General features: G+C 39.0%; 1 protein-coding gene across 6 annotated transcripts in view; it reads left to right on the top strand.

Annotated features, from left to right (window-relative positions):
• Positions 1-16,813, top strand: part of CA10 (carbonic anhydrase 10) — a 618,162-nt gene that overhangs the window by 499,602 nt on the left and 101,747 nt on the right. For all 6 annotated transcript variants that reach the window (XM_082440881.1, XM_082440883.1, XM_082440882.1 and 3 more), the window contains one exon: positions 5,699-5,884. In XM_082440881.1, coding sequence (XP_082297007.1) covers positions 5,699-5,884 — 186 coding nt within the window. The remainder of the gene's footprint in view (positions 1-5,698; positions 5,885-16,813) is intronic.

The raw sequence follows: 16,813 nt of genomic DNA, 5'->3' as shown, positions 1-16,813 counted from the left end.
AAAAAATAAAGATCATTAGACTTGGAATCAGGAGACCTGGGTTTGCTAGCTGTATGATTCTAGACAAGTCACTGAGCAGTCACAAACCACTCTTACTTCTCTCACTTACATGGGCATCGTATCTCTCATCTCACTTTGTAGTGAATTAAAATAAAACAAAAAGGAGAACTATGAGGCAGCCAGAGGCAACCTGGATATCCCCTGCAGCTTCAACGTCTCCATTCAGTTCTGTTTCCTGGTCTACATAATACAACTTTTTCCAACATGCTGTGCACCAAAGTAGTTCATTGGAATCACTATAATTAGCATTACAGGTAAAATGACACTGCTGCAGTGTTAATTACTTCAGTGCAGATGTACTGTTAGATATCATACATAATATTGTCAAGCTTTTTTTTTTAAATTAAAGTGCAACAAACCATACCCTTGTTACACAGCTTTTTTTGATTAATATAAATTAATGTTATTTCAATGTCTGGGGGAAGGGTGGGGGAATAGGTGTGTTGCCTCTAATTGTGAGAACACATATGCAAATGGTAGAATTTCAGATGGATTCCCCATAACTTCCTTCTCCCACTCTGTTTTCTACATAATGGAGATTGTAAGCTCCATGAGGGCAGGGACCATGCCTGGTTTTACTCACCACACTATCCTCAGCTCCTAGCCCACAGTCAGATGAATGAATGAAGATAGAGCCATGGAAGTAGAAGGAGTATGGAAGTATGGAGTGGATGAACTAGAAGACACACTGGTTTATTCCTGATTACCCTGGTTTCATGTTTGCTTCATGGCCTTCAAAATGATCTTGGATGCTTCCCACAACTGGAGCTTTAAAATCCAAAATGAGAGATAAGTGAATCATCACAATGCAGAAGTCTGTAAAAGTTCTTCATTGTGACTTTTAGAAAGCAACACTATATTCCACTGGGCTATGGGAAGTGGGTAAGATCAACACAGGTCCCGCAAGGTCAGCTAGGCACCCATTGTCAAAAGTAAATGAAGGAAAAGAATGAAAATGTTTGACCATTAAATGTATTAATTCTCACAACAAACTCATGAGGGAATTTTTTCAAATTTTTATGTGTGTAAAATACACATCTTAACCATTTTTACTTATACATTTCAACAGTATTAAGTACAACCACCGTCCATCTCCAGAACTTTTTTTCATCCTGCAAAACTGTAACTCTATGCCCATTAAACAATAACTCCCATTCCTCTCTGCACCCCACCCCTGGCAACTACCATTCTACTTTCTATCTTTATGATTTTGACTACTCTAGGACTTCATGTAAGTGGAATCAATAAGTAATTACTGATAAGGAGGGATTTATTTCTATCATTCTCGTATTCATTCTCTATAAACCTTATAGTTTTTTATCCCTCATTTTCATAGGGGAAATTGTCTTATCTCTATTTTACAGTTAAGAAAACTGAGGCTTCAAGTAATTAACTGAACTTCTCAAGGTCACCAAGAGGCAGATGGGGAATCTTTTGACTCAAGAGTCCTTTATTCTTCTCTCTACTGTGTGCCGTTGTGTTAATTACTGGGAAAATGCAGATGAGCATAGGACATGGTCCCTGCCTTGCTTCAATGGGCAAAAATTTTCTTAGGAACATTAGACAGACACATTGAGAGGATTTTATAAGTGCGGGGAAGCCTGATATACTTGCTCATTGGAACAGAGCACATATCCTATAAGAATTTGAAGCAGCTCCTGTTATGCAGCCTTGCATACTATAGGGGCCCATGGATGTTGCTTGTTGAATTAATGCAATTTGAAGAGAATTTGAGATCCAGCCCTGCTCTGTGGGATCTACACTCCACAGCAAATGGATTTGACAATAGATAATAAGCACTGTAATAATGTGTACACCATCTGACCCAGAGTTTGCCTAATGAAATATCTGCACTAGTAAAAAGGTTTATCCATAAGGATGTTCATTGCAGTATTTTTTTTTATTGAGTGAAAGATTCTTTAAATTGTGTAGTGCTTTACAATTTTCAAAAGTTTCACAAAGATGATTTCATATAATCCCATGTTAACCCTTTTTTTCTACTACTCCTAAATTGCTCTTCCCTCCTTCCTTCTCCCCACTGGTAACCACTAGTTTGTTCTCTATATCTCATTGCAATATTTTTTAACAATAGTGAAAAAGTGAAAGGGCTGTAAAGATTCAATAATAAGTCATATATGTTTACAGTGGAATATTATGAAACTATTTCAAAGTGATATTGCAAAAGAACAGTTAATAACCTAGAAATATTCATGTGACTAAAAATAATATATCTTTACTATATATATTTATATATTAATGTACAAATATGTAACAAATATATTAAATATATTATACATATGTTGTGTATAATATATTAAATATATAAATTTATATAGATATATTAAATTTTTATATATAATAATATATTTATATATATATAAAATCATATACCCTTGTATGTGAAAAGCATTTATTATCACACATATAAAATGATCTCATTAAAATATAGATATATATGGTTATGAGTGTGAAGAGTTATATGCCAAAATATTAGTGGTGATTATTGGTTTACTGTAGAATTGTGGCTGATTTTTATTTCATTGAGCTGTTCTGGGTCTTCCTGCCCATGTATAATACCTGTATATTATCTTAATAAGTAGAAAAAATAAATTTTGCTTAAAGATGAATGCGGTGTCAAACACAAATCTATCTCTACCATTTTACTGCAAAGAAAGTCATAAATTGGGACAAGAAAAGAAGACAAGCTCTTATTATATCATACTGACTAAATATACATTTATTTGAGACTGGAGAACAGGCATAGAGTCTTTGATAGGGATCATTTGGTTGCAAGGAATAGATAACTTAAGAAAAAATAAATCCCTTTGTAAGATGTAAAGTATCAGAGAAAGCGCAGCCCAGGCCTCACGAAGGAAGTGGAACAAAGAGGTGCAAAGGGTTTCTGAAGGTGAAGTAGATATTCTCTCCAATTCTCTCCCTGCATGGTTTCCTCTGTCACTCTTGGCATATCTGCTGCTTTCTTCTCTCGTTCTGGTATGACTTTCCAGCTGATTAGCAGACTGACTGTCTGAGCCCCAAGTGACTTTCTAGTTCAGCTACTCAACAAAGACTGACCAGAGTTTCTGTTGATAGTTCCAGAGTCACATGACAGAGAAGATGATTGACTTAGAGTATATCAGTTAGCTTTTGCTCTATAACAAACTATCTCAAAGCTTAGGGACTGAAAACAACCAAATTTTTAGCTCCGCAGTATATGGGAAGCTATGGTCTGTGGGAAATTCTTCTGGTGCAGGCCAGACTAAGACAGTCAACTGGTGGATCAGTCATGGAATGGCCAGCCTAGGATGGCTTATCCTGGGATGGTTCTCCTCACTCTGGGTCATCCTCCAGCAGGCTAGCCCAGGCTTGTTTGCATGGTGGTTTCGAGTTTCCAAAAAGGAGTAAGGACACGTGCAAGGCCTATAGACGCCAACTCTCAGAATAAGCATGTTGTATCCACTACGTGCTATTGGCCAAAGCAAGTGACAAGGCCAGTCCAGATTCAAGAGGTGGAGAAACAGACGGCCCTATCTTGATGGGACCGGCTACAAGGTCACATTGTAAGTAGTGTAGTTACAAGGAGTGGAAGAATTCTAGCCATTTTTGCAACCTGCACATAATCTGCCAGCGACTCAGGCTGACACAGGCTCCATCTTGTAGCTGTATCACATTTACAAATTCCCATATTGCCCCTTGATTGATGAAGCAGGGGAAGAAAGAGATTGGAGAATCTTACTTAAGCTTTTCACTGTTTCAGCCTGTAAACAACATTTGTCATGTCCCCTCACAGACCATGGCCAACATCAGCACATGGGCTCCACCTTATAGCAAGATGGTGCTATAGTGAGTCAGTGGAGTATTTTGGTAAACACTGCTGTCTCTGCCACAGTGAGAAATCTACAGAACTAAACTAACTGATCATTCACAAGTCTAGTGCCAGAAAGGTGGAGGGGCAGGTAAGGTTAATGTTATAGAGCAAATATATGAAAACCATATCTAATGAAGTTGTCAGAAGTTACATGAATCCCTTAAAGCAAGGTTCTCCAACCCCCGGGCCACGGACCGGTACCGGTCTGTGTCCTGTTAGGAACCAGGCTGCAGAGCAGGAGGGGAGCAGCAGGCGAGCGAGCAAAGCTTCATCTGTATTTACAGCTGCTCCCCATCACTCACATTACCGCCTGAGTTCTGCCTCCTGTCAGATCAGCACTGCATTAGATTCTCATAGGAGTGCAAACCCTACTGTGAATTGCACATGTGGAGGATATTTGTTGTGCACTCCTTATGAGAATCTAACGCCTGATGATCTGAGGTGGAACTGAGACAGTGATGCTAGCTCTGGGGAGTGGTTGCAAATAGAGATTATCATTAGTAGAGAGGTTTGACTGCACAGAGACCATAATAAATCAATTGCTTGCAGACTCATATCAAAATCCTATCTGTGAGTGGCAAGTGAAAACAAGCTCAGGACTCCCACTGATTCTGCATTATGGTGAGTTGTATAATTATTTCATTATATATTACAATGTAATAATAATAAAAATAAACTGCACGATAAATGTAATGCACTTGAATCATCCTGAAACCTCCACCCTCCCAGTCCGTGGGAAAAATTGTCTTCCACGAAACCGGTCCCTGGTGCCAAAATTTTGGGGACCGTTAGCTTAAAGAATCCCTAGGGCTAGGCCCAAAGGAGTCAGAGTAAGCAGGTAGAAAATCCAAGTAGCTCAGCAATCCATAGCCCAGAAGCATTCCATCCAGACCCACTCAAAGTCTCCCTTAAGTTTTCAATCTGTCCCTAGAGCTAAGTCAACCCAGAAGACTAAGGCAATAGACTCACAGGTAGGAATCAGTGTTCTAGAATCAAGTGTTGAGAGGTGCTAAGGTCATAGTCAACAAAATGAAGCTGAGCCTCAAGTTCAAGAGAAAAGGAGGGAAAGAAACCCCAAGCAGTAAGGTTCAGCTTGCAGGGGCTGAAGCAAGATGGAATAGAAAGTCTGTAAAATGGGAAGCTTATATGAATCTCTTTAGCTTAACATTGAGGCCACAAACTGCAAGAAAGTATCAGAGCTCTGACTCTTTGCAGTGTCTAGTTGCAGGGGTGAGAGAAGGACCTAAACCAAGACACACCAGACTGAATGCTTGAGACTACAAACATAAGCCTCAGTCTCCCCCTAAGGTTTGCTCTTATTCACTCATTTTAGCTTACTTGTCTCTCTTTTGGCCTTTGTAGCATCTCGTCCTTACTAACTGCTTTCTCCAATTTCTCACACCTGAGATTTTAACTTTTACAGCATCTTTACATTCCAAATATTTATGGTAAGAAGACAAGTTAATTCTTTATAAGTGCAACGTGCAAAATATTAGTCACAGTTGATGAGGTTTCCTTTGAGTTCCTACCTCAGATTCCTAAATGATAATGTGGCTTATGACTCACAGAAAGTACCATAGATTCCAGGTAGGGCAGAAATGCTCTCTGGGGAGGCTGTCACTCCCTACTCCACATGTGGAATTAGCCTAGTGTCTTCCTATCAAAAGGAAGCAAAAGGCATTGGTCTAAGTACCATGCTGGGTTGAGTGAGAAATTGTGAGAAATGGAAGGAGGAGAGCCTTGTTTGACCTGTTGCTTATTGCCTTGCAGGTCAGTGGGACCATGTACAACACTGGAAGACATGTGTCTCTGCGCCTGGACAAAGATCACTTGGTCAACGTATCAGGAGGGCCCATGACATACAGTCACCGGCTGGAGGAGGTCCGGCTACACTTTGGGAGTGAAGATAGCCAAGGGTCAGAGCACCTCCTCAACGGACAAGCCTTCTCTGGGGAGGTATGTGAGGTTATTGAAGTACTATGGGTAAGTGCCAATTAATAAGATTTGGTGCTTATTTATATCCAAGGTGTGATGACAGATGGAAAGACTGCTCTTGTATCTATGAAATAAGAAGGTCTGTGCCTCCTTTCTCCATCTGTCTTTTGCAAGTTGACATAGAAGTTTATAATGAGCTTCCAGTGTTTTCCAGGGAAGACCACAGTGAAACTTGATATTTCCTCCTGAGACATTGGTGCAGCTCTCTTGTGACTAATGCCCTAAGATATCACCAGATCACTACTTCAACCCTAAACCCTCACCTTACATGTACATCTTCATTTACACCTATCTGTGCAATCAGCCCCCTATATGTCACATATGTTTGCATAGTTTCCATAATTCTCCTTTCTGGCAGAATGGGTCTTATTTGCACAAAACTACTACGTATAGTGAAATAAATGTCAGGGAACTACATAGTCTGAGTTTCTGCAGAATGTGCCACCATTAATGGTGAGTATCACTGTGTCTACCATCAACCCAGACAGAACTCAGGCCACATCAGTGAGCCAAACCACACCTTCAGTTATAGGACAAGAGCTACAATTTAAACAAATATCATGTGTGCTATGACATATGACACTTGATAAGCAGGGTGTAGTTAATTTGACCTCTTTTACCTCCCTTACACATGAGGGTGGTTATCAACTAGAGGTCAGGTGTCCTTATATGCTAAATATCTTGTAGCTAGGTTTCTGTTTAAGAGTCCTCAATAACTGATGTCAAGAAGGCTTTCAAATAACAGAAGTATGCATCTCACTATTGGCTTGGTCTTTTTAATATTTTTAATCAAGATCATGATTAAACCTGGCATTGTTTTTAATTTAATAAGGCCACACACTGAGAAAGAGATCCACAGCTGAATGAGTCCAGTGGCCAGATTTTAATGATCATTCAAAATGCATCAACTGAGAACCTACCTAGGCACTGTGCTAGTTACCAGGGATACGGAGATATATATATGTAAAGACATAGTTCCTACCACAGAGGAGCTCAAAGAATACTATATTCAAATCATTAAAGTATAATGCCATGCTGTAATGGAGATGTACAAAGACCTTGGCCATCTCTAAGGAAGAAGTGACAAATTTTCCTTGAAGTGTGCAGAAGTTTCACAGAGGAGGTGCGCTTTGAACTGGGCTGAGAAGAGAAGCAATGCAGAACAAGTTTAAGAGCATCAGCTTTGGCATCAAAGAACCTGAGTTTGTACCTCCTGCTGTGATACACAGTAATTGTGTGACCTTGAGATGGTTACTTGATCCTTCTAAGGCTGAGTTTATATACCTCTCCAGGTTGTTTTGAAAATTAAGTGGGATTAAAGATGTAAGGATCACTAGAAGTACTCAATAGTTGATAGACAACAAAGATAAAGCAGGAAACAAGGAACAGCAAAGTCACCAAGGTGTGTCAAGGCACTGTGCATGGGGGAAGCTGCACGTGGATTTCATCTGTGGTCTATTAATAATGGCTGCATAGAGGACCGGGTTGAGCAGGAATATGAGTCTCCTTCCTGAATCTGTCGGGAAAAAAAAGCTAAGAATGATTAGGGATGTCTGCCAAAGGGACATGAGAATGTAATGGGAAATTCTGAAGAGTTAGAGACCCTGAACTAACATATAGCAGGGAATATGATGAAAGCAGGGCAAAAACTCATGAACTGAGAATGACTGGGGACTGCCAGTCTGAATTAGAGACTATTTAAAATTAGATAAACTCTTCCTTTTTAAATACGTTATTTTAAGATTTGTATTCACTTTCTTTGTTGACTGACATTTATTTGCTGTTATTTCTTTGTTTTTCTCCCCTACTGAAATTTAAATTCCAGTGCGTATCACAATATTGTCTCAGAATAAAAATGAATTTGTGAATGAATTTATTAAATGAATGAGTGAAAAAATATAGATGGTTACCAGGCTAAAATCTTTACATTGTAGAATTTCTTAAAGTTGCTTAATTCTTCAATATGTAATAAGGGTGCTTTGTAACTTGTATATAAACTACAATTTTGGAGTAAATGAGGGCTTCCAAAACCCTTAAGGGAAACATATAACAATTTGATCTTGATGTATTAATTTTCCTAGACCTACTCCGGACCACAAGTATCAGCTGCTCCAAAGAACCTGCATTTTTAAAGCTCCCAGGAGAGTATGAATATTAGGTTTGTGAAGCACTCCATCAGTAGTACATTATTAAGTGTTCTCAATGAAAAAAGCATTTAAACAGAGTTGCGAATTAGAATTAACGGGAAAATTGCCAAAATATTTACATTTGAATCCTTCTCCGGAAGAAGCTGAATTAGTCTCCAAAGAAGGGGTCCAGGAATGTTCATTTGTAAAAATTTTTGCGAGAGAATTTGGTTAGTTACCACTGTGTCAATTTCAGCTCAGGTTCTGCCTGAATTATCTCAGTTTTCTAGAGAAGGAGGACTTAATCAACAAAGCCATCCTGCACAAAAATTTTAAAAGGCGCACCCGAAGTAATTGCCCCCTGGACATGGCAAAGCTGGGGTGCTATCTAGACTAATGGTGTTTGGAGAACAGCTTCCCAAGCAGAGCAGCCACACACACATCCCCTGCTCCAAGGCAAGATTGACATTCAGCCTCAGCACAAATAGTTACACTTTGCCCGGAGTACACCACATCAGATATATCACATTTCTTTCTGAGCCCCTGAGTATGAGTGGTCTAAAAACTGGTGTGGGTTTAGGTGCAAAAAACCAGAATGTTGAAAGCACCAAAACATGTCATGTGGAAAGAGTTGGATAGGCATTGATTTTTGAGATACCTCAAAGATATTGCAGGTTCCAGACCACTGCAATAAAGCGAAGATCACAATAAAGCAAGTCACGTGAATTTTATTTCCCAGTGCATATAAAAGTTATGTTTACACTATACTACAGTAAGTGTGCAATAGCACTATGCCTAAAAAAACATTGTGCATACCTTAATTTAAAAATACTTTATTGCTAAAGAATGCTAACCATCATCTGAGTCTTCAGGGAGTCACAGTAGTAACATCAAAGAACTGATCACAGATCACCTTAACAAATATAGTAATAATGAAAAAGTTTGAAATATTGTGAGAATTACCAAAATATGACACAGAGACACAAGCGAGTAAAGGCTATTGGAAAAATGGCACTAATAGACTTGCTCAATGCAGGGTGGCTGCAAACCTTTAATTTGTAAAGAACACAGTATCTGCACAGTACAAGAAAGTGCAACAAAACAAGGTATGCTTGCATTTAGCCCTGTGAGATCAGCTCGGTGGTGGTCTGTGACCACCCAGAGGAATGGGATAGCGAGGGTGGGAGGGAGAGGATATGGGGATATATGTATACATATAACTGATTCACTTTGTTATACAGCAGAAACTAACACAACATTGTAAAGCAATTATACTCCAATAAAGATGTTTAAAAAAATAATAAAAATTAATTCGTTAATTAATTAATAAAAATAAATAAAAGGCTTTAGTGAGCAAGAAGAGTTTAACATCTTCTATGTGGGATGAGGGGAAAACATAGGGTCAATTGTCCAAAACTCCAGAGAGATGGCAGTCAGCTAAATATATGTTCTAACAATGAGAGCTATCTATCTATGGAATGAGTCTGCCTCTGAAAACAATGAATTCTCATCACTGGAATTATTATCATGGAATGGAATTTGAGGACTTCATAAAAGTGACTCATCCTAAGAAGCAAGTGAGCTATGGGCTTTACTGTACCTTATAATGCCAAAACTCTACCCAACCCATGATTTCCTTAGGGAAAATATTTTCCAGTTGCTTTCTACTGAGGGTTAGTCCCAGTTAAGTAAGTATATTTCATCCATAGATTAACTGTTTATTTTTAGTTTGAGCTATTTTCAGAGCTGCCTTTGTTCTTTATTTTGAGCTATCCTCTGAGAGGACCTAGGTAAACACTTCGGCAGCAAAGCATTTGTTTATTGTGTTGACAATGAATAATCGCATTGCCATCTGCCCCAGCTATTATTGCTGATCACGATAAGCCAGTTAATGCCGAACATTTTCCTTGGCACAGTGCAGCAGTCGTTATCTGAATAGCTGTAGATTAATTGCAGTCTTGTCTAGTGAGGTTATTGTAATTGATGGTCATCATTTGCTTTGTTTTATAAAGCTGTGTGGATGTACAACACTGTCAGCAGCTGCGTTTTTATAAAAATTATTCATGTCCTACACAAGAACTCCTGGATGCATTGTCGGGGATTGGTGATAAATGAGCATATTCAGAGATTCAAACGTCTCCATTTTTTTAAGATGGGAAAATTAACCATTTTTAATAAGTAAGACATTTAGCTTGCTAATCGTGTCTGAGTGGTTAGATTAATGTCCAATACAAAGTAGGGTATTAATGAAAAGAAAAAATACATTAACCAGGAAAAAGATAATATTTGAAAAGAATCATGTCCGTGGATTAAGTTGCAGTAGTGAGTTTAGATAAGAAGAATCTTTCTTATTTGGGGAAATTGGAAGTATTCATTTTGAAAACCTTCCTTAAGTTCTTCACTTCAAAGGGTTAAGGGGGTACACTGAGAATTGCACCAGCCACTTCATGGAATACCTGTGGCCAGATCCTCCTGTTTATTTTATCCACTCTTCACATAACTAGTGTGCTCCGGCTGTGTGCTGAGCTCAAAACCCAGGTCCTGCCCAGAGAAGCATACAGTCTATTGAGGCTTACATATGTTTATAATACAACATAATATGGGTTATACTTGAGGATTGTTCTGGAAAGGGAACTATGAAATAACTCTCTCTGGATTGTATTAAGGAGAGGATGGATGAACAGCTGTGTGACCTGACACGGTTGCTGCTCCCTATGAAGGCTGGGTAGAAATACATGAACCTTTCAAGTCTCAGCCTCTTGAATCTTGATTCTGTTCAAACACATTTGAGGGAGGAAAAAGTCCATAGCTGTTGCTATGTAGATAAGATTTGTTTAATTAAAAGGGGAAATAAAAGTCCCATGTAGAATATATATATTTTTAGTGGCTCTGAATCAGAATAGAGAAAACAATTATCTCAGTGCAAACAACTGAGACTAAACAACAGAAACTGCAGGCCTTGTCCTCTTCAAGGAATCAGTTATTTGCATCTCTGAGAGACCGGTTTCACCAAAGTAACACAAATTTGTAGGAATAAGCAACTAACACCAAATCGTCCTGAAGTGTGCAAAGGTATGAAAGTGCTGAGGAACACATGACTGAGAACCAGGGCCCCATGAGGCACTGAATGGTTTTGGGAGGAGGTACTCCAGAAATCTAATTAGCACCTTGCAGGAGGCTGGGACCTCCTGGTAGAGATGCTCCATTGGCACAACTGGGGATTTGAGGGGGAATGAGAATTGGGATATTCAAAAATAACAGATACACGAGTAATACACATAGAAGAGCTACTTAAGTGCCATGGGAAAGCTGTTCCCTCTACCCTGATTTCTAGCTCCATTTTCCTCCCCCTATATCCAGCACAGCCAACCTTGTTTTGCTTTCCAAGTCCCCTTCCCTCCTCCCAGCCAGTAAAGTGTTGCTGCCTCCTTTTGACTTCCAGAGAATCCTGTATATTCATTTACTACAGGAGTCCACAAACTGTAGACTGTAGGCCAAATTCAGCCAAGGAGCTAAGGATGGTTTACATTTTTAAAGGATTGTTTTCTAAAGAGCAGAATATGCAACAGAGACCATATGTGGCTTGCAAAAGCCAAAATATTTACTACCTGGCCTTTTAGAGAAAAATTTTGCTGACCCCAATCGATTAAATTACCCATCGCTATAGAGTTTATAACTGTTTACTCTCACTTCTGGAACCACATTTCTTGTTGATAGGAATTTTATCTTGATCATTAATGTATTTCAGAACCTAGTACATTGGCACATGACAGCAGAGTCAATAAATGTTTGCTGAATTAAGGAATAAATAATCTTGGTAATCCCCTCAAGGACAGAGATTTTTTGCTATTCATCTTTGTACATCATGCATCTAGCACAGTGCCTAACATACATTAGGTGTTTCTTAATTGATGTTTGTGGAATTAATCATTCAATCATTGAATAAATAACTTAATCTACTATTGGTGTTTTAGGAATTGGAACTTTATAGGCTTTTTTCCCTGGAATTTTGGGTGTGTTGCATTCATTGACTATATAGGGATTATTACATATAGCCTCATTTAAATTCAAGTGTTTTAATAAAGGCTGTCCAAAGCATCAAATTCCATTAGAAACTGGAAGAAAGGAAGAGTGATTTACTTCACAGTAACCACTAAGAGAAGTTCTGGGCTTTCTCTGAGAAAGAGGTATGCTTTGAGACGAGGTACTAACCTAGCCCTATTCTAAATGTGGTAAAGAACAGAAATGGATTGAACAATTAAGTGTCACCTTGGAGGAATTTTATATCCATTGGAGGGACAAGGCACAGACTTGAATCAATTACTGTGCAGTGCAATCCAGAACTTATTCAGTCACACCCATAGGTGGCTACAGAATCTCACTGCTAATACCCAGTCACTGTTTACATGCTTTGTGATTTACTTTCATTCTTTCATTTAGTTAACAAATATTAATTGAGAGCCTACCATGTGCTACAGTGAATTAAACTGGTAAAAATCCTGCCTGTAAGGTAATTAAGTCTAGTGGGGATAGACAAATAATAAATAATAGACATAATAAATGAGTAAATTTCTATGGTAAGTATGATAAATGCTATGGGAAAAGAAATAGATCAGAGTAGGGGGGATCAGAGGATGAGGAGTGGAGGTAGTGAGTTACAAGTGTAAATATGGTGGTCAGTGTAGACCTTGTTGAGAACATGACATTTGTGAGGTTGCCATGGGGATGTCTAGGGAAAGGACATTCTAGGCAGAGGCAACAACCAATTCCATAGCTTTGAAGTGGGAGAAAGCTTGAGTGTTCTAGGAAGACCAGGAGCTCACGTGTAAGTGATCAAGTGTGAGAGGTCAGAGAGAGAAGAGTAGGGCCGGGAGCTGCTGCAGATCATCACCTCTGCATGGATTTTGTATGGACTTTGGCTTTTACTTTGAATGAATTCCAAAGCACATTGACATAAATTCTCTGATTTAATCACTAAACACTAGCTCAGTGAGGTTACCCTTAATATTATCCCCGTTATACCTGGGGAAACTAAGGCCCAAGACCATCCTGACAATAAGTGATTGAGGCTGGATTTAATTCAGGTCTTCTGATACATAACATTGCTTACCATAGGCTAAGGTTTATACATAAACCCCAAAATAATCAATGTTCACCTACTCTGGGCCCTAGTCCAGTGGGGAAATTCAAAGATCTGTAGGCTGCAGGGCCTGCCTTTCAGGAGCCTTCAATCTAGTGGAAGACCCCATATTCCCAAACAGACTGTTAACTCCCTGCAGCCACAGAGTAGGTTGTGTCTTTTAATATCACATACATGTGATAGGCACTTGGTAGATTGAATGAGTAAATGAATATCATTTAAAAGACTGTAGCTTTCAGAGAGTCTAAATTATGCCCAATATATCATAAATTAAATTCTGTTGTCATAATGACAAACCTAATAAAGTCAATGGCATTATTAACAGAAGATCTAAGTGTTAATGTCAAATTATTTACAAATATAAGGTAAGTGAATTTTCAGTGTACCTGGGAGGAGTAATGGAACAATTGATAACTGGTGTGCTAGAAAAATTCATTTAGATTCCTCATTTCAGCCCTGGAATTACTCCCAGGATCAGACCAGGGAACTTGACTTTGCCAATGCTAGAAGCCAAAGCTCTGGATTCCAGGAACCAGTCCCACCCAGAGTGAACAAACTGACCTTTAAGAAGTAAAGCAAACAGAGGTCAGAAGCCCAGTGGTAGAGCAGATTATGATGATACTATCAAGAAGATGATGACTCTGATCTAAGGATAGGCACTTTTCCCTTTGGACATTTTTATAATTACTTCTGGGAAAGGACAGCCCAGTCCAGTCAGCAGCTTCCTGGATTGCCATTTTAGATGAACACTTTGGGGCTGCCTAAGAGAGCAGTCATTGCATTTGAAGACAAATTGTTGAGATCAGTTCATTATCCCATTGATTCCATCCCAACCTGTATCATAACTCTGATCTGTTCCTGCCAGGGTGACATTATGACAACCACGATCTTCCTTTACTTGATTTTTATCTCCCCCCTTGGTGTCCGTCTAAAGCAGGGAGGGAGGTGTTATATTACAATGACAATTTTTTTTTTAACATCTTTATTGGAGTATAATTGCTTTACAATGGTGTGTTAGTTTCTGCTTTATAACAAAGTGAATCAGTAATACATATACATATGTTCCCATATCTCTTCCCTCTTGCATCTCCCTCCCTCCCACCCTCCCTATCCCACCCCTCTAGGTGATCACAAAGCACCGAGCTGACCTCCTTGTGCTATGCGGCTGCTTCCCACTAGCTATCTATTTTATGTTTGGTAGTGTATATATGTCCATGCCACTCTCTCACTTTGTCACAGCTTACCCTTCCCCCTCCCCATATCCTCAAGTCCATTATCTAGTAGGTCTGTGTCTTTATTCCTGTCTTACCACTAGGTTCTTCATGACCTTTTTTTTTTTCCCTTAGATTCCATATATATGTGTTAGCATACTGTATTTGTTTTTCTCTTTCTGACTTACTTCATTCTGTATGACAGACTCTAACTCCATCCACCTCACGACAAATAAATCAATTTCATTTCTTTTTATGGCTGAGTAATATTCCATCATATATATGTGCCACATATTCTTTATCCATTCATCCGATGATGGACACTTAGGTTGCTTCCATGTCCTGGCTATTGTAAATAGAGCTGCAATGGACATTTTGGTACATGACTCTTTTTGAATTATGGTTTTCTCAGGGTATATGCCCAGTAGTAGGATTGCTGGGTCGTATGGTAGTTCTATTTTTAGTTTTTTAAGGAACCTCCATACTGTTCTCCATAGTGGCTGTATCAATTTACATTCCCACCAACAGTGCAAGAGTGTTCCCTTTTCTCCACACTCTCTCCAGCATTTATTGTTTCTAGATTTTACAAAGACAATATTAAAGACAGTCATTAACTGGGACTTGATCAGGGGTCAGTAGAACCTAACTGTCATCATAGAGATCATCACTGTTATGACTCTACAAGTGTTGAATGGGATCTTCTTTTATTTAGTAACCAGTGACACTGCAGTTAGAGGATGGGTACTGCTTCTAACACTTCTGTGAACCAGCAACTGGTGAACAGTTAAGCTGGTACCATTGAAATGATTAGCGGTACATTTTTTATCCATTTCCGAAGCTACAGTAATAAAGTCAATTGGAAAAGAAAATGTAAAGTAAAAAATGACTTGTTCACTACTAATCTGACTACGTCAATGTTCATTAAAATTTCTAGAGTTTCCGGGACTTCCCTGGTGACCCAGTGGTAAAGAATCCGCTTTACAATGCAGGGGATGCGGGTTCGATCCCTGGTCAGGGAACTAAGATCCCACATGCCGCCGGGCAAATAAGCTTGCTCACCACAACTACTGGCTCGCGATCCTTAACTAGAGAGCCTGCGTGCTGCAAACTACAGAGCCCACATGCTCTGAAACCCACGTGATACAACTACAGAACCCATGCACCCTGGAGCCCGCAGGCCACAACTAGAGAGAAGCCCGCACACTGCAACAAAGAGCCCGCACTGCATCGAAAGATCCCGCATGCCTCAGTGAAGATCACATGTGCTGCAACTAAGACCAGACACAGCCAAAAATAAATATAATAAAGAAATAAATAATAAAGTAAGATCTTTAAGAAAAACTTAATTAAAAAAAATTTTGTAGAGTTTCCTCCAAAGATCACATCTCCACTTCAAGATACAGACCTGCTATTAGAAAGAAGTCTGCGCAAACCCTCCATCTAAAGTATCAGTGTTAGAGGCCCCACTGAGGTCATTTCTTCCCACCCACTTACATACAAAGAGAAAATTAGAGCCAGGAAGGGCAAGAGACCTGCCCGAGTCACCAAGATTCAGTGGCAGAATTAGGACCAGAGCCCAAGTTTCCTGACTCTTACTTTGGGATTTAACATTTTCTAAATAAAAATTGTAATTATATCAAATCCCAACATTCAAAAGACCATTTTAGGTCATCTGGTTTTTGTTGCCCAGTAGAGCAGGTGTAATCTGATATTCAGGTTTCCTGCCTTAATGAGCAGAACCCCATCACAAGGGCATTTATACAATCAGCCTCAAAAAGGCAAAGACATTGGCAGATTATTTCACAAACATGAGCAATCTTGAGTGTCCAACAAAAACACCACTGAGTGAGAACCTTTATAGTGTCTAATTCCAAGAAGTATGGAAATTAAAGTTTGGAAGACCAAAATAGAAAGGCAAATGCCTTAAAGATCCTTCATTTGGTCTCAATAGGAAAATGCAATCATACTATAGCATTAAGAACCCAAGGATATAAGCCATACTTTTCTACAGTTTGAATCCGTCCTCTCACACACTCTTCCCAATAACCATCCAGAACAGCTCAGCAATATTAAATATAAGTAATCTAGATAACAATATATTGCAAAATCAAATCATTAGATGTCTAGCCGCTCCATGGATATGCTGCTATGCAATTCAAAATAAAGCCGTTTAAAACCACCAGATTCATTTGCGCTGACATATCGATAAACTTTTGCTGAAACAAAGCTAATCATTTCAATGGTGCCAACTTAATTGCTTACCAGTTAATGGATAATAAACAGACCTGAGGATTAAAATATGAACTAATTACTGTACTCAATTCCATTTACTTGATTTCATGTTCCATTAATTCCTTGCATCATTTCTAGCAGAAATCTTAGATTTATGGTCACCTCAAATGAATTATGCCAC

The sequence above is a fragment of the Balaenoptera physalus genome (genome assembly GCF_965194825.1).
Source record: "Balaenoptera physalus genome assembly, chromosome: 20".
Taxonomy (NCBI): Eukaryota; Metazoa; Chordata; class Mammalia; order Artiodactyla; family Balaenopteridae; genus Balaenoptera; species Balaenoptera physalus.
This window is presented reverse-complemented; position numbering and strand designations above follow the sequence as displayed.